At 39.6% G+C, this 27493-nt stretch overlaps 1 protein-coding gene across 4 annotated transcripts; it reads right to left on the bottom strand.

The window, feature by feature from the left end:
• LOC115219363 (tyrosine-protein kinase Mer-like) lies at positions 1–27133 on the bottom strand. 4 transcript variants are annotated; one of them, XM_029789524.2, is made up of 21 exons: positions 26841–27133; positions 22998–23084; positions 22489–22572; positions 20704–20782; positions 20349–20575; positions 19299–19422; positions 18003–18101; positions 17804–17871; positions 16381–16549; positions 14819–15030; positions 12931–13048; positions 9896–9943; positions 8023–8171; positions 6990–7191; positions 6075–6259; positions 5247–5322; positions 4589–4650; positions 4175–4389; positions 3148–3285; positions 1177–1356; positions 1–367 (listed from the first exon to the last, which is right to left on the bottom strand). In XM_029789524.2, exons 1-21 carry the CDS (start codon positions 26991–26993, stop codon positions 103–105), a joined length of 2940 nt encoding a protein of 979 aa, XP_029645384.2. In that variant the 5' UTR covers positions 26994–27133; the 3' UTR covers positions 1–102. The 4 variants fall into 4 exon arrangements, with proteins under 4 accessions (XP_029645384.2, XP_036364950.1, XP_036364951.1 ...); XM_036509057.1 differs by having other exon boundaries at positions 22489–22545; XM_036509058.1 differs by lacking the exon at positions 22489–22572.
• Between the last annotated feature and the right edge of the window lie 360 nt (positions 27134–27493).

The following is a 27493-nucleotide window of genomic DNA, read 5'->3' as shown; positions in this document are numbered from 1 at the left end:
TTTGTCTATCTATCCAACTGTAAACATTTTAAATATTTCACTAACTTTTGGTAAAAGGGTACATATTTTGCCAAAAATTGCCAAATTTGTTCCCAGTCTTCTTTATCCAGAACCAGAATCGTAAACTTTCTCTTGAAAATATTTCAAACTATTCAAAGTTGAGAGTTTGACAGAGACAGATTTGGGAAGAAATATACAGTGTTTCAAGGTGACATCCTTTGGTGACTTATAGACATGTGTAGTGACGACCCTTTGTCTCTCAACAACTTGATACCGCCTGGGTTCAGGCTTCTGTAGACTCATGTCAGGTGACAAGTAATCCTCCTGAGTGGTGGCCTTCATCTCAATACAATTAGGAGAGGATTTGCTGAAAATGAAAATATTACAAAATTTAATGATTAATACACATCTGATTTGATTAAATGGTAGGGGAAAAAAATCTAGTCCAAAATGAAAAGATTTATTGTGAAGCTACATGGGCATTGTGAGATGAAGAATGCTTCCCTTCAAATATCCCCTACAACATCTAGGCTTTGGTATGTGTCCCTTTAAAGATCCCCCTCCAACATAGAGGTTCTGGCAAGATTCTTTCATTGAAGACCCCCATATGTCTCTACATGCACGTCTCCCTCCTGTTCCTGCTAATGATGTTATCCAAGGAAAAGACCAAGGGCCACTAGAGCATAGCCCCAGTGCAGGTGAATGAATACAGTCTTCAAAAGATACCCCTAACCCATCCACTCTCCTACTAATCCACCATTTCAAGATGGTGGATTAGTAGAACCTTGAAAGAATGAAAGGCTAAGTTGACCTCAGCAGGGTTTGAACTCAGGGCCCTGTGAGTCAGAAAATCCACCCCTCATGACATTTTGATCCTTAAACACCAACACCAACCTACTGTTTTAGATCATTTCATAATAAACCAATAAAATGACAACCCATCCTTTGTTTCTCACCTGGAACAGAGCAGAACAGCTGGTCCCCTAACAGGGGAAGCAGGGAGAAAGATCCCTGAATGGGTGAACTGGAATCATACATATGACGGCTGACACTTGATGAAGATTAACTGTGATATATCTTAATGTCAGTCAGATCTACTTATGACACATTACAGATATGTCAGATGACAGCCACGAACCTGCACATAGAACAACAACATAAAACAAGTTGTCTTACTTTGGTTCCAATAACGGGCTGGCTGCAACAGCGCCATCTACAGCACTACATTCTCTTCCGCTCTCTAACTGAAGGTAACAATTCTCTTCTTCCATAAGTTTTTCAACACTCCAGCGTAATTCTGAAAACCCAGGACGCATGGTTGATTCTCTGTGCCAACAATTCTTCATTATGGAATAACTAGAAAAATAAACTAGACTTCTTGAAAATGCTCATATTTTACGTTTCAACTTTATTTTGAAGATAGGAAAGTTATTAAGAATATTCTGGAATTGAGGCATTTCCTTACAGTTCTGTCGGAATGTTGGAGATTCCATGGAGAACATAGCAACACACACACACACACACACACACACACACACCACACACACACACACACACACGTATTTATGATTTTCTTTGGGTCTTATTTAAGTTCTTCTGAAGAGAGATCAAGTCAGTTGCTAACAAAGCAACAAGACCTTGTGAGTTTGGAGATCTCCCTGTGTTTGTAAATATGTGGTTGAGCTGGTGTGTCGGTCGAACTGTTGATGCGTACACCCAAGTGCGCATTTCTTCGCCTAAAAAATCTCAGATGGAATATTTTTGGAAGTCTCACAAATCTTCATTGTGCCACTAATAGATTGGACTTGAAAAAATCCACATCAGCTTAGCTTGATCTCTCTTTGAAAACCTAATATTTCTCGGTTCTTGTGTAAATTTGTAGGTTTGTAGCCTTATGCACCTCTGAGGGTAAGAGTGAATAAGAATTTATTGTCAGGGTACAAAAGCTGTAAGTTCTCCATTAATTCATCGTAAATGTTCTCTCTTTCCTGGACTTTTGATTGTATGTTCACATTTGTGGGACAGCTGATACATCATCATCATCCTCATTATCATTTAACGTCTGCTTTCCATGCTAGCATGGGTTGGACGATTTGACTGAAGACTGGCAAACCAGATGGCTGCACCAGGCTCCAATCTGATCTATATATATATTATAAGTTGGAAAATGCTTCTGTTTACAAAAGGAGGAAAAGTATTCAGCCTCTAAAATTATGTGTAGAGTTTACTAAATGCTGATTGGCTACTATCATGGGGGTTTTGTATTTCTAAATATCCAGTCAAAAACATGAAACTCAGTAACAATCTGAGAATCTTAGAACGAACACACACACAGACACACACACACACGTGTGTGCATAAGTGTGAGTGTATATGTTCCTGATAAACATGTCCAAATGTGGGTCAGTGATTGTTCTGTTCCACAGATCACAAAATATAATGCATCACCTGAATCACAGGTATGTCACATGAGGAATGTTACAGCTATGTGACACATTTAAAATATATAAATATAGTTTGCATTTTACATAATTGGTCATACACATTGGTATAATTTATGATAGGTTTCTCTAATTTACAATTGTGGCTTCTTTAGCTGCATCTCTGATATTAAAGAAGGTACTAAAAGAGAATAAGAATGTTCAGTCACTAATGAAATCCCAACACAGGTTTGTAACTAATCCAGCTGACCCCTTTTTTCACAGCCCTTGAAGATATTATATAAAGTCATTTACACCTATCTGTCCGGACAGTATTGGCTACAATAATTTATCACTTCACACACAGATATTAATATTTCACACACAATAATATCTCATAAAGATATTTTTATTTTGCCCAATAACATCATCCACAGAACCTTGATTCATTTCTCATAGACATTATCATTTCAATCACAAACATTATTGTATTAGTTAAATGCATTATCACTTCACTCACAAAAACATTATCTTCACTTCAAACACACACACACATACTCACCAACACCATCATTACACACACATGCATTATTATCCAATACAGAAACATTATTGTTCCACACACCAACATTATTATATTATATACAAAAACATTATCACAGTCACATTTCACCCTGAGAAACATCTACCCGAAACAAACAAAACAATCTTTTTTTAAACTACATACAGTTTTGGTGAACAGTTTGGAGGAGAGGTCAGGCGATATCCTTGCTCAAGAGACTGATAGAGTTCAAGGCCATTTAAACCAGGATAGGGGCAACTACCAAAGGAAGTTACTTCCCACATTACCACACCAAAGGACCACCTAAAAATCAAACAATGAAACAAGAGGTATATATGTTGTATGTCAAAATTCATGTTGTATGGCACTCAATAATTAATGGTTATGATTTTGATGACGTTTGTCAGTTACTTGATAATTACAGAAGCATGTTAGTAATACAAGTTAAATAAATGCAAGGAATGACGAAAGATTAAAAAAGAAAGAAATGAGAAAAGTTTATATACATATATACATGTCTTTTATGCCCACAAGGGGCTTAACATAGAGAGGACAAACAAAGGGATTAAGTCGATTATATCGACCCCAGTGCGTAACTGGTACTTTATTTATCGACCCCGAAAGGATCAAAGGCAAAGTCGACCTCGGCGGAATTTGAACTCAGAATGTAACAGCAGATGGCTACGCATTTCACCCAGCGTGCTAACGTTTCTGCCAGCTCGCCGCCTTTATATACATATACATACATATATATACATATAAGACCTTCTATCTATCAATGTTCTATCTACACAGCCTTGATTTTTTTATCTCATTATGCAAAAAATTCTTAAATACACACACTGACATAGACCAACGTTGAACCCCTTATTCGCAAAATTACCGAATCTGGAACTTAACTATGGTCTGTCAATAGCACTTATTCAGCATTACCTGACACCTTTGGGTCTCAATGACACCATTACCTCTTATAACTTCAACATATATATATACATACACACACACACACATACATATATAGCTCCATATTAACTCTAATGAAATTTATCCAATACATAAAGTGTGACTAGGAAGAGTTTGGTAGAGTCCTACTACTTCAAGTAAATATCACAATTTGAAGACTGTGCCAACCCACTCTCACACTAAACATCCTGAAATCCAAAGAAAGAAGGATCCAAGCAAATCTACTCACACATCACTCTTCACAGTAAATATTTGGTCTTTCAATGTTTCAATGGCCATCCACTTATAAGGAAGTTTCTGTCTGCTTTTCAAGTGATAGAAGTCATTCTCGTAAACATCCCTGGCCAGCCCAAAGTCACATAGTTTGACCAAATTATGGGAAGATACCAGTACATTGCGGGCAGCCAGGTCCCTGTGAATGATCTTTTGAGCTGAGAGATACTCCTGAATGCAAACAAAGAATGATACAGTGACCTGGTAATCGTTAATAGTACCCTAATACAAACAAGGATATATTAGGTTGGTCGTTATTCTTTAATACAAATCAAAAGACATTTAGCAAACAAAATATTATTTTCAATATCAAAAGATAGAGATCAATAATCAGGATTGATCGATTGATAAAGCCTCCAGCACAACTCACCATGCCAATGGCAATCTGTCGAATGTATGACAACATTGTAGTGAAGGTCATTTCTGGAAATTCTTGAAAAAAAAAAAAAGAAATCAGTCAAGTTGGTTTTGAAGGAATCCACTTCATAAACAACAATATGAAAGAGTTTCATAAAAATTGAATTTAGGGAATATTTGTGACTGGGCTTCGCAGGGTAGCAACTGCAGGGGACACAGGTAACATATGTGACCTTTGTGGAATTGGTGGAAGGTAGAAGATGCACTTTTAACCATTTAAGGGATCTCTGAGAGTGATGGCCTGAAGAGAGGAAGTAATTCTCTGACAGGAGACAGGGTCCAAATGTTTGCATGAAAACAACCAAGAAAGGGCCAAGTAGTGGGTGACAACAGTGTGGACCCTACTGAAGGTACCCATGGATAGGTGGTGAATGGTGATGATGGTGGAGGTTGGTGGTGGATGTTACTGTAAGGACATGGTACAAATGAATCCAAAGACCCAGTATGCAGTGAAGCCATAGTGTTAATAGTAAACAAACTGGAACTTGATGATAATTAGCAATTAAGTCATTTCACTCTGACTGAACCCTGAATCCATGCTGTAGGATTTCAATAAGTGTCATCAATGCATAATAAATATAATTGAATGAATAAATAAACATTATATATACCTTTCAGACGGTTGCTGCTGCCAGGCCCAGGATCATTCTGGTAACCATATTGGGTGGTTCTAGCAGTGTGGGGGTCCTAAGGAGAGAGAGGTTAGACAGGAAAGGGAGGGAGTAGTAGTAGCAGTAGTGAGGTGAGTTGGAGAAAGAGAGTGGCTGATTGTAATGGAGAGAGGGGGAGACAGTAGTGGAGCGAGGGAAAAGGAGAGGATTTCATGCAGCTACACACACACACACACACACACACACACATATGCCGTCACACATGCACACAAATACACGCATAAACATAATCCCACAGTGGGACCAGTGAGGGGATATCTTTATGGTTGCCCACCTGATAGAAATAGCACTCAAATCATACCTCTAATTACACTCCACCACCTTAAAAAGAGAAAGCACACTCAATTGCTGTCACCCTTCTTCTACTACAACTGAGCTACTGGAAGTTTCCGATCAGAGGCCTGCAGTCTGCTTATTCAAGGTTAACAGCTGGTACAACAACAACAAAGAAAAAGGCAAAATTTCACACTACATCCGCATCACACACACCACATGTATATATGCATAACAAGCAGATGCACATAACTGCAAACAAATGTTGGTGACAGCAGCATATAACAGAGGTGCACCTAAAAACAGGTAAATGCATATAACAATGCACAGGTGCACCAACACATGTGCACCAACACAAGTTACAGGTGCACCAACACATGAAATTCACACAGCACAAGAGCAAGGAAGCGTCTAACGGAAATTCTCAGGGCTGAGGTCTCATTAATATCCGAAAGTGGCCCCCAATGAAACAATAATGAAGGTGAGCCCACTTACCTTGTCCCTGAACTTCCTCAGGTAATTCTGTAAGTCCCCCAGTGGACAATATTCCAACACCAGAACCGGTTGGTTCCTAACACAGTAGTGACCAATGAGACTGACAATGTGTCTGTTGGAACCAAGATCCCTCATGGCACTAATCTCAAGAGACAGCATCTTTTTGTCATTGTAACTGGCATTGTCTGAAGAATTAACCAAAAGCAAATAGATTCAGTGTAACCAATGGCAACCAAACTGTATTCCTTTTATTTCAAAAAAATTATCCTCACCCATTTGTAGAGGAAGAGTTTCTACCTGAATTTTATTGGTTTTGAACCTTAAACATTTTTTCTTACTCATTTCATTCGTTAGGTTGGGATCTAATTAAAGATGTTATAGAATCTAATTTATTGAAAGGTTAACTACTCAGTGGAATCGAACTGAGAAGCATATCAAAGCAAGGGGAAACTTCTTGACCACATCACCCCACTCCCTATAATTACAAAATTAACTGAATAAACGAACCCTCTCAACAGGTGAGGGGTTCCACAGTAGAGGCATCCTGTATTGGACACCTGATCATTGCAAAATGAAAAAGATCAGCTCAAAGCAGACAAAGCTCTAAATTCAGTAGATGGCACCATGGTAAGACACCATTCTTCTTGGGACCAAGAGAGCAAATACAAAAACAGCCAGTTCTGGAGCAACAGGTCTTTTGATTTAACACAGCCAAAAGACTGACCATCTACAAACCATAAGTGTCTTAGATCAGGCCTGAGGTGACAGAGTAATATATCTTCTCCACACCCCCATACCTTAATCATCACTAACTACCTGAGGTCGGACAGAAGCAAGGTTTATATACTGAGAACTGACCAAACCTCAATAACAAAATCATAAAGAAGTTGGTTTTTGTTGATTTTATTTTCTTACCTTTTAACATTTTCACAGCAACAGTGGTCTTGATACCTGGCAAAGTAGAACTGATGTATTTAGCCCGCATCACCTTCCCAAACGCTCCTTCACCAATCACATCCATCAAGTGTACTTGATTCGGGTCCAGTACATAAGAGTCTTTGCACTGTAGTGATGGTTGTGCTGGGACCCTTTTCGCACAGAGGGCTTTCTCAATGTCCTACAATTAAAAACATTGCAATGAAATGGTGGCAAACTGAAGTGAGACTTACCTGTAATTCACCTGAAACTCGGCTGCACTATGCTCTCCACTTATCACTTTGCACGTGTTGCCTTCTGCATATATTATGCAATACATAGCTTGCACCCATACAGTTGACTCACCACTCTTCCATTCAAGCCAAACACCACTCCATTGTTATTACAAATTAATTCCATCTCTGTCATCATTACATCTCCATCCACCCCTGTTAAGCCAACACTTCATCTATGCCAAATCTCTAGTCTTATGGTGGTCTGCCCAAGGGCAGGTCCTAAGCGTGTGAACTATCTCCAACACTCTTTATATGTCCTGAGAGGGCCCACACCCTCCCCTGCCACTACTAAGTAGATTACTGGAACTTTGGCTACCATGAATAAACTTTGGGATGAATACCAGAATGGTTTTCCCATTGCCTTCTCCAAGCAGGTGAGATTTGAACTCAGAATGTTGAGATCTATTGTAAAGCATTCCTGCCAAGATGCCGATGATTCTGCCATTCTCCCATCTGCAAAGCAATGGGAAATGAAGTGTTTTGCTCAAGAAGACAATGTACAGCCCAGTCCTGGAATTGACCCCATGATATTGTAATTATGAGTGCAACAGAAACTAGAATATGCCGAGGCCCAAATGGCCTGTAGGCTTGGGACAAGATTTAACTTTGAAAAATAGTTACCCCCACTTAGTATGAATTGACCAAGCAGTAATGAGAGAATAAAATGAGATTAGCCTGTCTTTTATATATGAATAAAATGGGAAAACTAATGGATCAGTGGTGGTGACCCTACTTACCTTTGTATGGTGACTTTTACCACAAATAGAAGGGACATTCTTGCGATGGTTAATCAAGAGAAACATTAGGGTGACCACTAAAGCCAGCAACATCAGTGAGATAGGGATGACCATGGTAAGTAGGGTGGACACTTTTACATCAAAGGGATCTGAAAAATAATAATAATAATAATAAAGGCCAACAAATTGAGGGGTGGGAGTAAGATGTTTATGACCCCACTTCTCAACTGGCACTTTTGACCCTGAAAGGATGAAAAGCAAAGTCGACCTCAGCAACATTTGAACCCAGAACATAAAGATTAACAAAATGCTTCAAAGCAATTCTTCGGGTGTGCTGACGATTCTGCCAGCTCACCCAATGGTTTCAAATTTTGGCTCTGGGCCAGCAGATTTTGCAGGGAAGTGGAAGGCGATTACATCAATCCCCAGTAGCTGCCTGGTACTTGTTTTATTGACCCTAAAAGGATGCAAAGCAAAACTGACCTCAGTGGAATTTGAACTCAGAATGTAAGGAACTGAAGAAATGCTGCAAAACATTTTGTTTCATGCACTAACTTCCAGCTCACCACCTTAACAACAACAACAACAACAACATGATAATAATAATAATAATAATAATAATAATAATAATAATAATAATAATAATAACAATTCTCTGCACTGACCAGTCAGTGGCTGAACACACAGGAACACTGATACAACTCAGCAGGACAACTGAAAAATAACTCTCAAAGACTGGAATATCTACAATTTCCTGTGAGTAATTTAAATTTCCCCTCAGAATAAGTTAAGAAACCTACATATCCACTGTTTTCAAAAATTCAAACAATCAGCTTTAAAAACTTTAATATCTACAACTTCTGTGAATACTTATCCTTTCCTTTCTCCATGAGTATTCGAAGAACAGTTTTCTCTGTTCAGACATACAAAAGATCATCTTTAGTAAATTTTAAAACTTTAATATCTACAATTTTCTGTGAAAACTTTACTCTCCTTTTCTTTCCTTACCTTGGATCTATTCAATTTGGTGGCCAGATTTTTTAATTAATTTTTTTTTTAACTAAACACTTTGAAACTTTGGACACTGGTAGAATGTGTCACATCTAACAGGGTTTACTCTTAACGTTTTTGACAAACTTTTGTATTTGAGAAGTTATTTTGTGTTCAAGTTGTCATATCTGGGTAATTTTAACCAATCAATGGCATGTATTCAACTGAAGAAAATTACTGCTGCTGTTTGCAAACAATTTCCAGGTCCACTCCCCTAACAAAATCCTTCTTTAATAACCAGAGATATTTTTACAGCAACATAACAACATAGGTTTGCTGTATCAGGGTCGATTTGAGGCTAAATAACAATAAAATTATTACTGAGACAGACCGACAACAGAGCCTGTATGTGGTGCATAAATAAGAGGTGTTACTACCTTAGTTCACAGGTAGTGAACAGCTGACACCGTAGTACATCCCCAGCTTTAGAAGCTGTGCAAGGACAATAAAATAACAACAACAATAATAATTATAACAATAATAATGTCAATAATAACAACAATAATAATGTCAATAAGAACAACAATAATCATCTGAAAGAATTGGAGAAATGTTTGAAACACAAATATCTTGAAATAGAGATCAGCAGAGTGCAGAAACTGAAAAGAATTCTTTGGCCACAATGAGAAAAAGATGTCAACAAATATAAGAAGGGAAACTGCAAAACTTTCATATGACAATGATGATGGTGGTGGTGATGATGATGAAGGGATACATGATGAAGACAGCAACAAACAATGATGAGAATGATGATGATGATGATGATGATGATGACAAGCAGTGATAAATGTCCTCATAAACAAAGAACTATGACACAACTCACAGAGTGTTGTCACAAACCTCCGCTCCACAGGATCCAATGTCATAACATCTGTAATTAAATAAAAAAAAAACATTGAATTAATTAGCAACAGTTAAGAATTGCTTCGTTAATTTGGAATCGTTCTTCTCCTCACACAACAGCTTTCCACATGAGGAATACAAACTTTTCATTCCATTTACAGCCACTTGTATGTTCCAACAAACTAAATCTATGATAATTATCTGAGTTCGTTAGAAGATAGAATCATAAGAGTGATTCAGACACTGAGTAGATTTATTTATGTGACAGGGAGAGGAACTTCAACCCCTTCCAAATAAACGTTGACCCAGCCACCAAGACCCCATTGGCAGACATATTTTCACATCTCATCACCCATACAACATGTCCAAACATTAACAACAACAACAACAACAACAAAAACAACAACAATTAAATAAAAACGTAAATGGGATTGATTGCTGATTGAGATCGAACCCAAACTTCCAAACTAATTATTGAACAATGAATATTAAAATGTTATGAGTGTTGGTCTTTCTTAATTAATGCAACTAAAGACGAAAATCACCAAAAACACCAGAAAATGTGCTCAGATTGATGTCAGTGTCAGCTAACTTTGATTTAAATCTTTTTTTAATGTTGTGCTGCAGCTGGGCCACAATCAAAATAATACGCAACAGAGTTATCTGTTGTATTGTGTCTGTCTCTTTGTAGATACGTAACAGTTTCTAGCACTGAGAATTCTTGCAGACATCAATGATAAGAAACAGAATGTCAACAGACTAGGAAACTGAGGAGCCGCTAGGTAAAACAGACTGCTAGAAATAACAGAGAAATCTCCCTCAAATTACATATTACTATCTTAATGCAGTCCTTGAAACACAATGCTGCAGTGAAGGTTGGTCACAGAATATATTTCATGATAGATTTGTTTGATCAAGGTTGGCCGAGGGTTAAACAACAACAACTGACAGAAACATTGAATTCCTGCTTCAGCAGTAGGGGACTGGTATGAAAGTGCTCAACGGGCCACAAGAAGGACCTGTCGACTGGAATAAACAGGAGGCATTGAAAGTAACATCCACACCAGATGTACTTCAGATGACAGCAAAGACAGGATGACATCTGTAGTGTAGAGCAGTGAAATAACATCTGTTGTGGTGGAACATGTGGCTGGAAGATGTAGAAATATCTCAGAATAAATAAACAATAGACATGTTGAAGATAAATGGGCAGGGGTATGGAGGTGGGCAAAGGAGTTCACTTTGCACCTGCCTAGTTCTAGGTATCATTCCACATCTCAGCATTTCTCAGGTTAAGAAGTTGCCTTAAGAATGGAAACCATGTGGTAGATGGAAACCATGTGGAAGCCCATCATGGCTGTGTGTACGTGTGTGTGTGTGTGTGTGTATGCATGTATATATATATATATGTATATATAAAATGTTTCTCCCAGGGTTCACTATGTTCCTCTTGTTCTGGTCTAATGACCCTCCATATTTGTTTTCGTTCAGTTTCCTTGTATGTCTCCACTGTCCTGTTTTTGTTCCCAACTTTGACCCTCCATAAATCCTAAATTTTATTTTGGTACTGATGGGAGCAACTATCCCTGAAGACTCAAATGGTTGTTCAATGCTCGAAATGAGGAGTAGACAGATAGCCGACAACTGATGAAGGGTAGTTCTCAGTGTTACTTGTCCTGTTTTCGATTTTTTTCTCTTGTTGTTTGCATATTTAACTCGTTTATTTTCGTATTTCATGTTGTTTACACAGTTGGTGACGTCCTGTACCCTTATATGCACACACACACACACACACACACACACACATATATATATATATATACACACACACACACACACACATGCTAATCTCTAACAACGAGAATAAGTATTCAACACTGCACTGGTGGATAAATATTCTTTATTTATGAGTTAAAAAAGCAATCAATGGTTTCATGCAAAGAGAGCTTCACAACTGTTCAAGAGTGCCATATTGAAGTGTTGGTACTCATCTCCATTTTGGATGAGAATGCATATGGTTACACAAGACGGAACAAGACAATGAAATGAAGATATTCTTAGAAGTTACCTCCTGTGATCTGTGTATTTATTTCTAAATCTCATTCAGTCTTATGTAACCTCATGTATTCTCATCCAAAATGGAGACAAGTACCAACACTTCAATGTGATACACTTGAACAATCGTGTAGATCACTTCACATAAAACCATTGGTTGCTTGTTAACCTACAAATAAAGTGTGTGTGTGTATGTATGGTGTTTTCTTTTACTGGTTTCAGCTATTGGACTATGGCCATGCTGGGGCATTTCCTTCAATGGTTTTAATCAATAATTTCCACTCCAGTGCTTATTCAGTTGGGCACATATTTTATTGAGCAATTTTGTTGAAATGTTAAGTTAGGGACACGACCCAAACAACAATGCTTAGACTCATGTAAATAAACACATGTATGCACACTCACACACACACACACACACGTGACATGCTCCTGCACAGTTTGTCTACCAAATCCCGTTTTCAAGGCACTGGCCAGGCTGGAGCTATAGTAGAAGTTATGCAGTGAGATTGAACTCCGGATAAATAGTTGTGAAGTGAAGGTTTGGCAGCCAAGCCTCTACTTATATCGGTTTCAAACTTTGGTACAAGGCCAGCAATTTCGGGGATGGAGTAAGTCGATTACATCGACCCCAGTACATAACTGGTACTTATTTTATCAATCCTGAAAGGATGAAAGGGTAAAGTCGACCTGAAAACCTAAAGAAAGTGAAATACCACTAAGCATTTTGTCCAGGTGCTAACAATTCTACCAGCTCTCCGCCTTATGCCTGCCTGCACCTATATTGGCAAGAAGAGTGAAATTGATGGTGCCATGAACAGTACCTTGTGGTATTTAGTCCACTCTACATTACGCAGACACTCTACTGTCACAATCACCATCAGAACCTGTGACCAAACTCCCTTTTGTCCATCAGTTGAAATTAAAAAATAGAATATACGAATAAAGGTAACGACTTACTGTCAGGTTGCAGCAGAATGGCATTTGGTTGACTGAGGCCTCCTTTCGAGACTGTCTGCACGATTACTTTGTACTGGTAGCCATGTTGTAGATCTTTTAGGACACAGGTAAGGGCCCCCTGACAGAGAAGATAAGGAAGATGAAAACATGCTAATATAAAGTTAGATGGAGATTAATGTTTGAGTCGGACCCTGTCAGATGTAGGAAAGAACATCAGGCAATGAGATAAGCAGTGGGCCTAGATTGATAACAGAGGGAGCCCAAAGCCCAGCTAAATCTTTCGGGGACTCCCCAACAGCTATAAACATGCACATGAAAGTGAGGTGAGGTAAGGTTTGAACCTTAGCAGCTACTAATCTTGAAATAGCTTTTCTACGGCTTATATTCTTCTTCCTCCTCCTCCTCCTCCTCATGATCATCATAACCATCATTATCAGTGAACACAACAAAGGAACCTCTATGTAGTTACAAGGGCCACTAGAAATAACAACCAAATTTTCGTCCTTTCACATTCTACCAGTTTAAAAATAATTATCTAAATGACCAAGTTAGTAGCAGATGTGGATACTCTGAGAGCACAGCTGTGAAAATAAGATCAAGCTGGGCAAAGTTCAGGGAGCTACTACCCCTGCTGGCGACAAAGGACCTCTCCCTCAGAGTGAAAGGCAGACTGTGTGATGCCTGTATGCAAATAGCTATGCTACACAGCAGTGAATGATGGGCTGTGACAGCCAAGGGCATGCACAGGCTTGAAAGAAATGAAGTCAGTATGTTTCACTGGATGTGCAATGTCAGTGTGCAAGCATCTTGAGAGAAAAGTTAGGCATAAGAAGCATCAGATGTTGCGTGCAAAAGAGATGACTGCGTTGGTATGGTCATGAGATGCATATGGACGAGGACAGCTGTGTAAAGAATTGCCGATCTCTAACTGTGGAGTGAAACTGTGGTAGAGGTAGACCCAGGAAGACATGGGATGAAGTGGTAAAACATGACCTTCAAACACTGAGCTTCACAGAGGTAATGACCAGTGACCAAGACCTTTGGCAATATGCTGTGTTTGAGAAGACCCGTCAAGCCAAGTGAAATTGTAGTCATGACTGATGCTGGTGTCATGTAACTAGTATCCATGCCAGTTGCACATAAAGAGCACTTTTCAAGCGTTGTGCCTCACAGAATCAAAGTAACTGAATTCCTTGCAAATGTTAAGCATCATGGAGGCAATGACTGAGACCTTTGGCATTATGTCATGCTTGCAAAGAAGACCCAACATGCCAAGCAAAATCGCAGTTGTGGCAGATACCAGTGTCACGCAAATGGCACATAAAAGCAACCATGGAAAGTTTTAAAAAAAACAGGTTGGTCAAAAGTGGAACAGCTTTGACCATATATATGCTCAAAGTTGACCTAGGGCTAAACAACCACCAATACCATAATCATAGTATTTTTCATTGCTGAATTAAGGTATGGCTTCTAGGGGCTGCATCTGAGGGGGCAAGCACCAACAGGAGAGCCTCCAGAGATTGAATAAAATGTTATTGAAATTATGAACGAACCCCTCATGGTACTTGTAATTGCTGGGGCCTACAAATTCCTCAATTTCCTTCTGACAGTATAGTTTACCTGTATGGAGGTGACCTTCTGACCTAAAGGGGTGAATGCACTGTGTCTTGATAACTGGTTAATCTTCCAACCATTAACCAATCATTTGTGAACTCAACACGGGACTTGTTTGCCAGGCAAACTGATACATAGAAAATTATTAAGCAGAGATCCAACATGAAGGTTAAACTAAGATTTGAACTTATTGACTATAGGTCTGAAAGCCAACAACTTAACCCCACGACCAACGAATTTTATATTTTGAAGAGTAAAATGATAGAAAACATACTGGTGGCAGTTGAATTCTAGCCTTGTCTGGTTTTATGTAAGGTGCCTGTAGAAGGGGCACCAGTTTCGTCCAGGAGACCAAGTATCCGGTAATTGGGTTTCTGTGTGAGAGGTGGGCAGGCGCTTTCCACTTGATATGGACAATTGAACTGTTGCTTCCATTTCTGTTGACTTCTGCTTTCCAGGAATGGAGGTCACGGACGGATTCTGGAGCTGGTTGGAAAGAGATTATATATAGATATACTTCGTGTGTGTATAGGTGGGTGTGTGTGTGTACGTACCTAGGGCATTATTACACAGAATTTCGTAGGTGGAATTTCTAGACAACTGGCGGCTGAGGTAATTGCAGCAATTTCTTTTAATCAGACCGACATAGAAAAAAAAAAAAAAGATCTGATTTCAAGGGACACCACTCTGTTACTGCATGGGTTGTTTACCCTGGCGTCTGCAACGACGTTGAAACTAGACGATAAGTGTGAGGGGGAGGGGCAGTGAGAATAATAACAGTTGGTATGGTGAAGTGGAGGGAAGTGGGAGGAAAAGGGAAGCAGCGGGGAAGGAGGTAAAACTAAAATAAATAAATAAATAAATAAATGGGGCTTCGCTGTAAATTTAAGTTAATAATCCGCATAATTAATTAGTTTAAGTATGCATACATAAAGGCGGTGCTCCAGCATGGCCACAGTCAAATGACTGAAACAAGTAAAAGAGAAAAGAGAATACATGGTGATTGCTCCATCTTAACAGGTGGTTGCCATCTCCTTGTGTGCTTCCTTGTCAATGACATTTTTGACATTCCGTCCATGACCTCCCAGATAATTATTTAATCCCCATTGCAGTTGTGCATGGTTTGAAGGCATAAGCGACTGTTGAAAGTTGTAATTTAACTATGTCCTTCCAACTGATCGGGTCAGCCTCCTCCGTTGCCACTTGCAGTAGAAAGAATGACAAATGAGCTCCCATCATCAAGAGATGTCTTTATGGATCAGAGTGATAGACACTTGTACAACAGAAATGCAACTCTGTGAGTCTCCATGATTATTGCCCCATGACAGGTTGAAGCAAGATGGCCTGCAGGTTTTACACGAGTGTCCCTCTCCTACGAAGATACTGTGACAACAGCTAGGGGTCCTTCTCTCCTGGTTATTTTACTGTGTGCCCTGACACCAACCAAGGGTATTTCTGTGTCTATGCACTCAAAGTGTCATCACATATTAATCGTTATCCCATAGCTGGGACCCTAAAAGGTGCTACAACTCTAGCTCAGAGTAGATGTGTGGACAATAGTGGTTAAGAGGAAGTGTCACACCCCTCAAAACCCTGGAACTCCCCAACCAGAGCCCCACTACCAGGTCTCATTTAAAGCCATACTCAGTATTACATCCATCCATGTGTGTGTGTGTGTGTGTGTGTAATTGCAATTGTTTTTTTTAATGACATAAAAGAAGTATTCACGATTTAGATTTTATATTTACTACAAAATAGTTACAAGCATACTTACTAATAATTATATTGTTAAATAGAGAGAGAGAGTGAGTGAGAGTGGGGGTGGAGAGTACTTACCACACTGAGTGTAACTAAAATTGGTGAGTGTGAGGCAGGACGGTGTGGCGAAAGATATATTTACTGGAATACTGAACTGGCTAAACTGCTGGTTAGTGGTCATCAGAGATAAGTTGTAGCGGTCAGAGAAGTGAAGACCCTTTATGGTGTATTCTGGTTTGAGGGGCAGCTGAGGAAAAAAATACAGAGATATCATTATTAGGAGAGACACAGACATAAACAGACTCTTACACATCATTGTATTGCTAATATTATTATTTCTACTCTGAACCAGATTATGGCCGATGACTGCCCTAATCACAGCCCAGCTAGGATTCGGACTCAACCTTTTCATTGTCTGACAAATATTAAGATAGAATAAGATATAATGAATTGATAATAGATTACTGATTCAGTATTTTTATCCCCAGGCACCCCACTCACCATCCTAAAGCAAAATGCTGCAGATTTATTGAGTAAAACCTCTGTAAAACCAGTCAGGAAAAAAAGACAAATTATTTACATGTATTTAAAACATTATAACTATTTAACTTAGTCCAATTCTAATCAAGGCAGCAAGGAATTATGCAAATTTGCAGCACTAATTTGTTGGAAACATTTCTTTTTCTATAAAATGGTGTCAGTGGTTCATTTTCACTTTTGAAATCAGAAATTCTGATGAAGAAATGCCATTATTTGTAAGAAAGTTTCCAGGAATCTCATTGAAGTCAGACTTCACATTTTGTCCTTTTGGGGTCAATGAAATGAAGTACTATGGCAACAAGCTAGCAGAAGTATTAGCAGGCCGGACAAAATGCTGACCAGCATTTCATTCAGTCTTTCTGTGTCGATAGAAAACATACCGAGCACTGGGGGTCGGTGTAATTGACTTAACCCCTACCCGAAAATTGCTGGCCTTGTGCCAAAATTTGAAACCATTATTACCTCCACGTTAGCGAAGGTAGAAGAATTGTTTTCAGTCATGTTTGTTTGTTTGTCCATGGACAAGATATCTCACGAACCACTGAGTGGATTCAGATGAAACTTTCAGGCATGTTTGGCCTCGTGACTCACATAAACTGATTAAATTTTGGGATTGATCCAGTACCGGACAAGGATTCCGGATTATTTTTCCCTGCTTTTTCACTTAATTTTTGAGAGCAGTTGGGTTCATTTTTAGTATTTGTGAGAGCAGTTGCATTTATTTCAGATATTCTCAGTTTAAAAATCGTTTCTGGTTAATTGTTGAGAGGACGTTGGTGTTGCCTTGGTGGAGGTTTGCATTCTCTGAGTTCTCTTATTATTATTACACTTTCACAACCACAATCACCACCATCACAACCACCACCACCACAATCACCACCATCATCACAACCACCACCACTACCACCACCACCACCACCACCACCACTATCATCATCATCATCACAGTAATTATACTCACCCCAAGGTTCTTCGAGTTGAACTCCTTAGTGGAGGAGGTCCATTTGAGTTTATAGAAACAGCTTTGGTCTGAGAATAGAAGAGAAGACAGGATATCAGTGTGACAATGGCATGTTACAGTGTGACAGAAGTGTGCCAGTGTTATGTGACAGTGTGCCATGGAAAAGACATCAAAGCAATGAAAGGAAAACCTTATTCACCTTGTTTCGTTTGCCATTTTATTTTGGCTGTAATAGTGTCTTCCTTCAGGGCATGTCCCATCAGCTCCAGCTTGTGGATGGGTTGTGGTAAGGGGTGGTCTGGAAAGAGAAGAGGAGGAAGTGAGAAATAATATACAACGATGAAGTTGTTGCTGTTTAGCCCTACAGCAAACTTTATCAAAGGCATATGATCAAATAGTTTCCAGATATGACTGTCCCACCTTTTTATTTTCAAATATTGTACTTCTAAGACTACAAATACCCCATGAGGAACTATTTTTCAAAGAGTGTGATTTAAGGGGTTTTCAGTTTCTATTTGTAAAATGTTCATAATCATGGTCACTACATGGCTGGAAAGGCCAGTCGTGCAGTCCAAAACAGACTGACCATCTTCCTCTCTCTTGAGCCAGTCACCCACCTTTTCTCTCTCACCTCAATCCAACTGCTGCACCGCTACTATAATGGTCAATTCTTTTATTTGGTGTCTGTCAATTTTTGGTCAACACAAGCAGACCAATGGATCAACCATTGAGTCACTGGTGGCAATAATGACAATGGAGGATGGAGAGTTGTGATCCTCAGTGGGAGGATAAATACTAGAAGGGGTTTTCGCTTCACATACCAGTTTAACAGCAGCAGCCTTTTAACCCCCACACACACACACACACTCCACATGCTGATTGGTTTTGATAAAAGAGAATTCAAATTGTTGGCTCAGATGAACTTTGTGATCACTAAATTAGCATATAAGTAGTAGAGTACTGGACAAACATCTGTACTCTAATGTAAAGCTCCTGGGCACAGCATGTGGCAACGTGGATCCTTTGAATTACAAGTTCAGCCCATTCAATAGATTTAGCTAGTTCAAACCCCAGTCCACTTGATCACTCTATCCTTACCAATGACGATATCCTTTCATTCAAATTCCATCAGTTAAGGAGGCCATAACAGTTGCAGCCAGTCTCCCACTTTGTCTTATCCAGTTATCAGCCAAATTAAGAATTTATCTTGGACCCTAATCAGTTCAGAATTTGGCACTACCTAGTGATGGTCCCTGTCTTCTCTCCCTTTTCAGGGTTCAGGTCGGTTTCTCAGTGACAGGTTCTTATACTCTCTCACAAGTAGTATTTTTAATCCTGCTTGGTGTCCACAAACCTTGCTCACCTTTTAAACTAAATGGAGGTCCATATCAGATGCTAATTACGAAATGATCTCTACTGGGTTGCATGATACCACTAGCATAAAGTACCTGACCTGACACATGTATTGAGTATTTGGTGACCAAACTGTCCTTACCTGGTATGTGTGTTGTCCATATTGTCGAGCCCATACCAACAACACCATGCTGGTTGACAGCTGTCAAGTGTAGAGAGTACCTCATATTGTTGTCCAATTTCACTGGGAAAAGGGGACGACTGGTCTACAGGAAAAATGAAAGATTGATGGTCATAGAGAAGATACAGTTAGTGGAGAAGAGGAGTTATAATCTAGAAGACAGGCAGAGGCTGTAAAGTGTAGATATAGGGCACAATCAGTTATTGAGGGGTTAGGAATAGGGGACATCAGTTGGTGTAAGAACAGCTAAAAATAGGGAACAGACAGTTGGTGTGGGTTGAAAGATAGAAAAAGAGGACAAATATTTATTTCTTTATTGCCCACAGGGGGCTAAGCATAGAGGGGCAAACAAGGACAGACAAAGGGATTAAGTCAATTACATCGACTCAGTGCGTAACTGGTACTTATTTAATCGACCCTGAAAGGATGAAAGGCAGAGTTGACCTCGGCAGAATTTGAACTCAGAATGTAACAACAGACGAAATACCGCTAAGCATTTCACCTGGCATCCTCAGACTATTGTCATTTATTTCTGGATCAGACCTGATAAAAGACATTCCAACTATGACCACCATTTGTCAGAAACTCCTTTGTCCTCTGTGCCTTTCTCTTTATATGATAAAAAGCTATAATTTGTGAGAGATTTCACAGCAATTCCACCCCCACCCAGCCCACTTTCTTTTAAATACTCCCCTGCCCTCACCAATCTTCACATCCAACAACTTCAAGTATCCAGGATCTTATCCACTCCATTACCTATGTTTTTCCCTACAATTATTAAACCAATAGAATTTCAGATTCTTTTACCAACCCTTTCTGCTCTAATACGACAGGTCACACAGCAAAGGACATTTGGCTGGTATTTCTGACAGGTCGAAAGACTGTCTATAGATGTTCCCTTGATGTTTGTAACTAAAGTGTCTTTCCTCACTTGGGGCCACACAACAGACTCCCTGAGAACCCAAAAGGGCTATGAGCATTACCTTAAAAGAAAAGCTCTTCTTTACTTACATTTGCAACAATGTGCCATTTTTGGTCATCGTTTTGTTTCACCGAGACCAGAACAACAACAGGTCCAGGGGAAGGCTGTTTGTGGCTGTAGGTGATATTCCAGTAAATGTAGTAGACAGAATGAAGAAATAATTGGTCAGTCCACCACATGTCTTGTTTACAGATGATGTTCGGCCCAGTAAATTGAATGCCAGTGGAATGGTTCGCAGAAGACAAAGTTCCCACTTCTTAAAGAAAAGAAGTAAAAACAAAGAGAAATCAGTTGTAATTATGGATTTACTTAACGAGGCATAATTAATTATCCTCTCACACTCAGAGAGTCACTCAGCAAGACATGCAAAGTTGATTTCCTCACCCTGAATTCTGTCGTGGTTGTGGATCCATTCCCGCAAATACTGAATCAAAGCACATGTTTTACGGCATTGCTGTGAAGGCTGAAACAAAGAGAAGAAACATAAGAAGGCCAGAGAGGTGGGGAGAGAGAGACAGACAGACAGTGTGTGTGTGCGGGACTTAGTGGTTAGGGTGTTCAGCTCATGACTGAAAAGTTGTCAGTTTGGTACCCAGGGGTACATTGTGTCCTTAAGCAAGATACTTAACATCACTCTGATCTAATCAGCTGGCAAAAATGTGTTGTGACTGTGATTCTAAAGGGGCCAGCCTCACCACATTCTGTGTCACACTGAATCTCCATGAGAACTACATTAAGGATGTACATGTCTGTGGAGTACTCAGCCACTTGCACATTAATTTCACTAGCAGCCTGTCTCATTAGTGGGATCAATTAGAATCCTCGTTATCATAACTGACAGGCTGCCAGTTAGAGTGAGTGACAGATTCGTTAACAAACATGTATGATTTCTTCTTCATTGAAGTTGATTTGTGAAAACTATTAGGTTGGCTGATGAGGGATCATGGGCTGAGGTGTAGGGACCAACTTGGAACCCAACACCATATGACTGTCACTTCAAAACTAACAGCAGGTAATTAAATGTCTCATTTAAGTCTTAAGAATTGGTTTGAGTTTTAGAATTGAATCTAAAGTTTAGTGATGCCATGGCACTACCAATTCTAATTTAATGGTGAACTGTGATGTCCTGTGGGAATTAATGACAACAATTAGGGAGACATCATAGATGAAATCTGGAAATAATAATGCTTCAAGTAAAGAGGGACCAAGAGTGACAGAGACAACAACAACAACAACACTGGCGTTTCTCACCTGATTACAGAAAAGAAATAATGAAAACATAGAGCTTAATTGTTGGTGTGACAAAGGACCATTCGGATGTTTCAGGGGGTTTTGGAGGAGGACTGATCCAGTAGAATGAATCCCACTTAAGCTAGCTAAGGGCCAGTTCATCATCATCATCATTTTTATGTCCAGTTACCATGGTAATGAAGTTGTAGTCATCATCACAGACTATGTCAGAGTTGCCATCCTCAAAGATAGTTTAAATGACCACATCTTACCCATGTTTTCCATAGTTTCTATGACCTTCCTCACAGCAACCTCTTTACAGAATGTACAGGTGACAGTCCGCTGTAGCACCAGCATTAGAGAGGTTGTCATGTCTTCAGACTTAAGTTTTCTCTAGCCTACATTGTCTTCACAGTAGAGGATGCCTTCTCTGTCAGGGTTAAACGGAGTAATAGGTAGCATGGGGGATGGGGGTAGGCACCATTTGTTAGTGATTTCCTTTGACTCCTGGTGGATGGCACCTCTGCACCACTCAAGCAATAAACCTCCAAACCAGGATCGTCTATTTGGGTAGTCATTGATGGTGAGGGTTTTACAAAGCTGGAGTGCAAATCCTACCTCAACTCCTTTTAGTTGCCTTTTATGACACAGATCTATTATTTAACTTGCTGGTCCCCATAGAACTCTAGAGTAACATGAAATGAAGTGTTTTGCTCAAGAACACAATGCACCACCCAGTCTGAGAATTGAAGCCATGATCTGACGATTGTGAGTACAACACCCTAACCACCAGGCCATGTACCTTCACAAACAGAGTAAAAGTTGAATTATATTCTCCAACAACAGCCATAGCCAGAACTCATTAAATTCGACCAAAAAGAAACTAAAAGAGTTTCCCCTTCACACCAAACTAGTTCCAATAAGTTTTACAGAACTTACACAATCTTTGAGACATGTTGCTTCAGTTTTCTTCTTCCAGTGGCATGGTAAGAGCGCCTGTTGAATAAGAATACTCAAAGACAGCTAAATAGGAATAGTCAAAGACATTTAAGACATTATCACATTTCAGAAACTATGATGGATCTTATTGGCAGCAAATATGTTTTTTCCACAAGAATTCCATTTCAAAAATCCTATCAACCAATCACTTGGTTTGTTTCTCACTGCTGCACCATTGGTTTCAGTTACCAACACCATGCAATCTCCCTTCCCCTCTCTCTCTCTCTCTCTCTGCCTATCAATCTATCTAACATTATGTCTTTATGTGTCTGTCTGTTTATCTGTATACCTCTCTTTATTAATCTGACTTTCTGTTTACTTATCTCTATCTTGTCTGTCAGTTTACACATCACACAACACACACACACACACACCTGCCACTCATTTCTGTCTTTTGCTAATCTATGGAATTCCCCCGGAGGAACAACACACCCCAGAACTGAACTCACCTGACGGCAGATGTCATCTTGACAGTGAAACGGTCGGTAAAGGTTGTATGTAGCTAGTTCTCCTACCATCGACTGCTGGACACCAAACTGGATAACAGAAATAGAAGCTAAAACACACATAAATGAAGGCCTCACATGAAAAATCAATATCACAATTGGAGAAAGACAGACTGGAATGTGGGGACAAGAGCAGTTTTTTCCAAAATGGCGTTTGTCTATTGAAAGGCACTGCACCCGCAACCTTCACTGGAGTTCCCAGGTTAGTGAGTTTAATGGGGTCTGAAAGCATTGAACAACCCCTGGAAAAAGGAAAAAAAACATTGGTAAAGACATAATTCCAGGCGGATTTCATTTAGGGAAAGGACAATTATGAGTAGTGATTAGTGGGAGGTGGACAATATGGGTGGTGGGATGAGGAGAGAAGAGGAAGTTGGATAGATCTGGGTAAGCACTGCATGAAACCTAACAGCAGAGAGAAACCTAGGCCATAGCAGTGGTAGTAAAAGTAAGGAGAGGACACATCAATCATGTCTAAAGGCCAGAGGTTAAAACATGTTGATGAGTGACTTTGTGTTAATTAGTTGACCTGATTAAGGGAATAGAATCTAAAATTTGTGTGTTGCAGCATTATTAGTTATTGTCTATTGTTGTCAAAGATGACTGAGACCATCTCATGGTAGATGGGTCATGTTGGGTCCTGATGAGGTTAATCAGTCTGATGGTTGCTGAGAAGGCTCTGCCATAGGCTGGGCACTGGGGATCTGATGTGACTGAAGGCTTGTACAGTTCGTGCTTTCTTTGTGCTCCTGCAGTGTTGTCCTGTGGCACTTTTGTTGGTGCAGCAGGTGCCACCGGGCTGGGCAGTCTTGTGTTTGTGCTTCCCAGGTGTTAGGATTGATCTCAAAGCTCCTCTGTGAGGCTTTTAGTGGGTCCTCAAAGTGCTTGCCTTCTGTCAGTTCACTGCAAAATAGTCTCTTGGGGAGTCAGGTGTTAGGCATTCGAACAAGGTGGCCACCTGGACACGTGGATAGCAGCAACAAGAGAACAGGGATCCAGATGTAGGAGCAGTATTCTGTTGATAAAGGTGTTTGGATTTTGAGGGTCTAGACTGATAATCCAACACAGACACACTACTTTGTTACATTTCTCTGATCAATATGGCTCTGTTGCCTGTGTGAACAGTTTGCTTTTGTCATGGGAGGAAAATACAATCATTCCCTGGCTGCTTCACGTTGTAGCATGACCCACAAGAATGTATTCAACCCACAAGAAATACCAACCAGACCTGTTTCACACTCTGATACAAGGGTTCTCAAAATTTATTATAGAAAGAAGACTGTCAGGGGTCACTGGAAAGATGCTTGAGGGCATCATGTAGACACATTGGATAATGAAGCTGTAGATATGTTGGAAGACCAGACAGGGTGGTCATGGTTAGAATACCATTGATCATAGCTCTGTTCCATTAGGATTGACCTATAGTCAAACAACTTGTTATTGCCCTAATTTCTACAAGTTTCTGCAGTGATGGCCATATTTCATAGATGTTCTTGGTACGAAGGTCTGTTTAAAATCAACCAAATTGTTTGAACTCAGGACCCTCCCCACCCCAACAGCTTGTCTTCGCCCCACCCAACCAAATGATTCGATTTGTTATAAAATACTTTCCTTCCCTGATGTGAAGCTAAGACAACAATTAGTGGGTGGCCACCACCATCTGCAACTGTACATCGACTCGTCATCACGCATCATATCTTGTCCACGTCATGGCCACCACAGTCTTCCACTGGAACTTGATGTGGTGGGAGGGGGGTCACGGAACGCTCACAGCACAATACGGAGAGGAGGAGGAGGAGGAGAGGGACTGAGGGGAGGGGGAGAGGGGAAATGTCTCAGTCGTTGGCTGGTACTAACTCTATCAATACCAGGATGAAAGGCTGATGGGTACTTGAGCAGGATTGGAACTCAAAACAGAGGTGTGGAACAACTACAACGTAACACCTGGTCATCAGTCTAACAATTCTTTAATGACTAATCGAACCAAAATAACAAGGAGTTTTTCTAAGGATTTGCGCACGAAAGAATTTTTGTACAATGAAGAAAACACTAAAGGGAGACAACTCCAAATTATTTCTTCCAATAGTGTTGATTCTCTGCATTAAATCTATTCATCGCTATTTATTTGTTTATTCTCATGCAGAAGGCGTCCCCGAGTGACTAAGTCATCTTCAGATGATAAACGGTAAGGTGATACTATGGGGACATGTGACCGGTACACAGTGGTTGTCTGCAGGTGTGTTGGGTGGTTAAGAATGGTTGTGCGGTTGAAGACTTCGTTTCATAACTAGGAAGTTTTGCGTTCATTCCTGTAACACAGCCCCTTGGCCACCTGGGATCTTTACCTTTTGACCGGCAGAGTTAGAAAATAATTTCCAGGAAACTAAACACTTTCAAACTTCGTATACTGGTAGAATGTGTTATATAAAACATCTTTTACTCTTAGTGTTTTTGAGAAAAGTTTGTATTTTCGAAGTTATTTCGTGTTAAAGTTGTCGTATTTCGGTAATTTCAACCAATCAATAGTTGACAAACAACGGCAGTAATTTTATTCAGCTGAATACACATCATTGATTGCTTGAAATTACCGAAATACGACAACTTTAACACGAACTAACTTCGTAAATATAAACTTTTCTCAAAAACGCTAAGAGTGAAAGATGTTTTGTATGACATATTCTACCCGTGTCCGAAGCTTGAAAGTGTTTAGTTACAAAAAATTGATTTCTCGATCTGCCGTTCAAAGGGAAAAGATCCCTCCCCTGTTTAACGATCTGATTTACTGGTATAAAGTGATTGAGAGTTAATCTGTCCCTCTCTGAAGAACATGAGTCTATTTTAGCCAACATCCTAAGGAACTGTATTACTTGTTCTTAAAGGCAACTAGGTGAACAGCGGCCATGTAAAATAGTGTTCGATACACAAGCAAAACGAAACATTTGCGGTATATTTGAGTTCGAAAAGATTTAGTAAGCATCTTCTTCATTAGGTCCTCCCCTTCAGTGATCGGAAGCTGAGAGGTCAACAACAAAGTGTTCGTATTATTGAAGGCTGGCGCTAATGGGCAGTTTGATGGAATGCCTTCCTTAAACACAAGCAGAGACAATTTCTGGTTCAAATGAGAACCAATCGACGATCTTTAATTATTCTATATAGAACTAATTTAGCTGAATTTTAGGACAATGTGGGTCTTAAGAAGAAAAACATCAATTCGCAAGAATTCTAAAAACGTAAGCAATCTTCAAAGATGGCGCCTATTTAATCATGTGACATGGAAACTGAAAAGAAAAGATTTAATGACATGTAGGATTCATGGAGGTCTGTTTTGAGGTCAGTGTGAACTAGGGTGCTAAGTGGCTGATATGATTGGATAATACATGTTACACATGTGATTAGCGTCACGTGCTCAAATATAAACTTTATCGTTATCCATTCTCCCTGGGATTGAACCAGCTTCCATATGCCAATAGAGAAGAAAGAGGCGAGGAGGAAAACAATACATTCTGACAATATTGACAAATTATCGATAACTGGGCATTGATTAATACTGAAATAAATATACAAGGTCTTTTCTCGTAATGAGGGGAAAGGGGCTGATTAATTCGATTCCAGTATATTACTGGTATTATTATATCTACCTCTGATGCATACAAATTGGGATCGTTATTGCAGTGTTATGTTTAAGTAAATCAAAGTGTCATTCGTGTGCTGTGTCGATCCATGAAACAAGACTCAATACAAACAATTTACAGTGGAGGGCGAGATGAAAGAAAGATGGCGAATTACCTTAGCGAGACAAAGAGCTGTACAACGCGCCTTCACTACAGCAGATTGCAGGTCGTCTGCTTCATTGGTTAAATTAGCACCAACCACCGAAAATAGATGATATTTGAACAAAATTGAGAAGAAAATCCACATGATAAAATTATTGGAATGCATTGAAATATTTTTTTGTTTTCATCAAGACAATTATTTCTCTTGTTGTACAATATATTCAGTGTAAAAACCATCAACTTCTTGAAACACTAAGATATTTCGACTGCGGCTTCTCTTCGCCTCGTCTCGTCTCTGCAAAGACTCATGGGTAGTCAGTGTTATTATGCAAATACTGTGAAATGTTCTACGTCCGGTAAGTGACCAGCCTTCCCCGGAAACTGAGAAGGATTAAATGATAACAGGAGTAAAGTGGTTTGATAAGGAGAACGAAATTTTTGTCAAGTGTAAAATTTATCTGCTAAACCACACTACACACAGAAACATCTACGTATATGGACGAACACAGCACGGGCGCCAGGTATTAAGCCTTTTCCCTTAAACCATCGTTAATTGTCCAAATATACCAACACCGAGCAATAACTTGGGAGGCATACAAGAAATGGTTATTGTAATATCTAGCAATGTAGCAGAATCGTTAGTACGGCGGACAAAAAATGCTTGGC

Source organism: Octopus sinensis, linkage group LG14 (genome assembly GCF_006345805.1).
Source record: "Octopus sinensis linkage group LG14, ASM634580v1, whole genome shotgun sequence".
Lineage (NCBI taxonomy): Eukaryota > Metazoa > Mollusca > Cephalopoda > Octopoda > Octopodidae > Octopus > Octopus sinensis.
The sequence above is the reverse complement of the archived record's forward strand: the minus strand, read 5'-3'. Positions and strand labels throughout refer to the sequence as shown.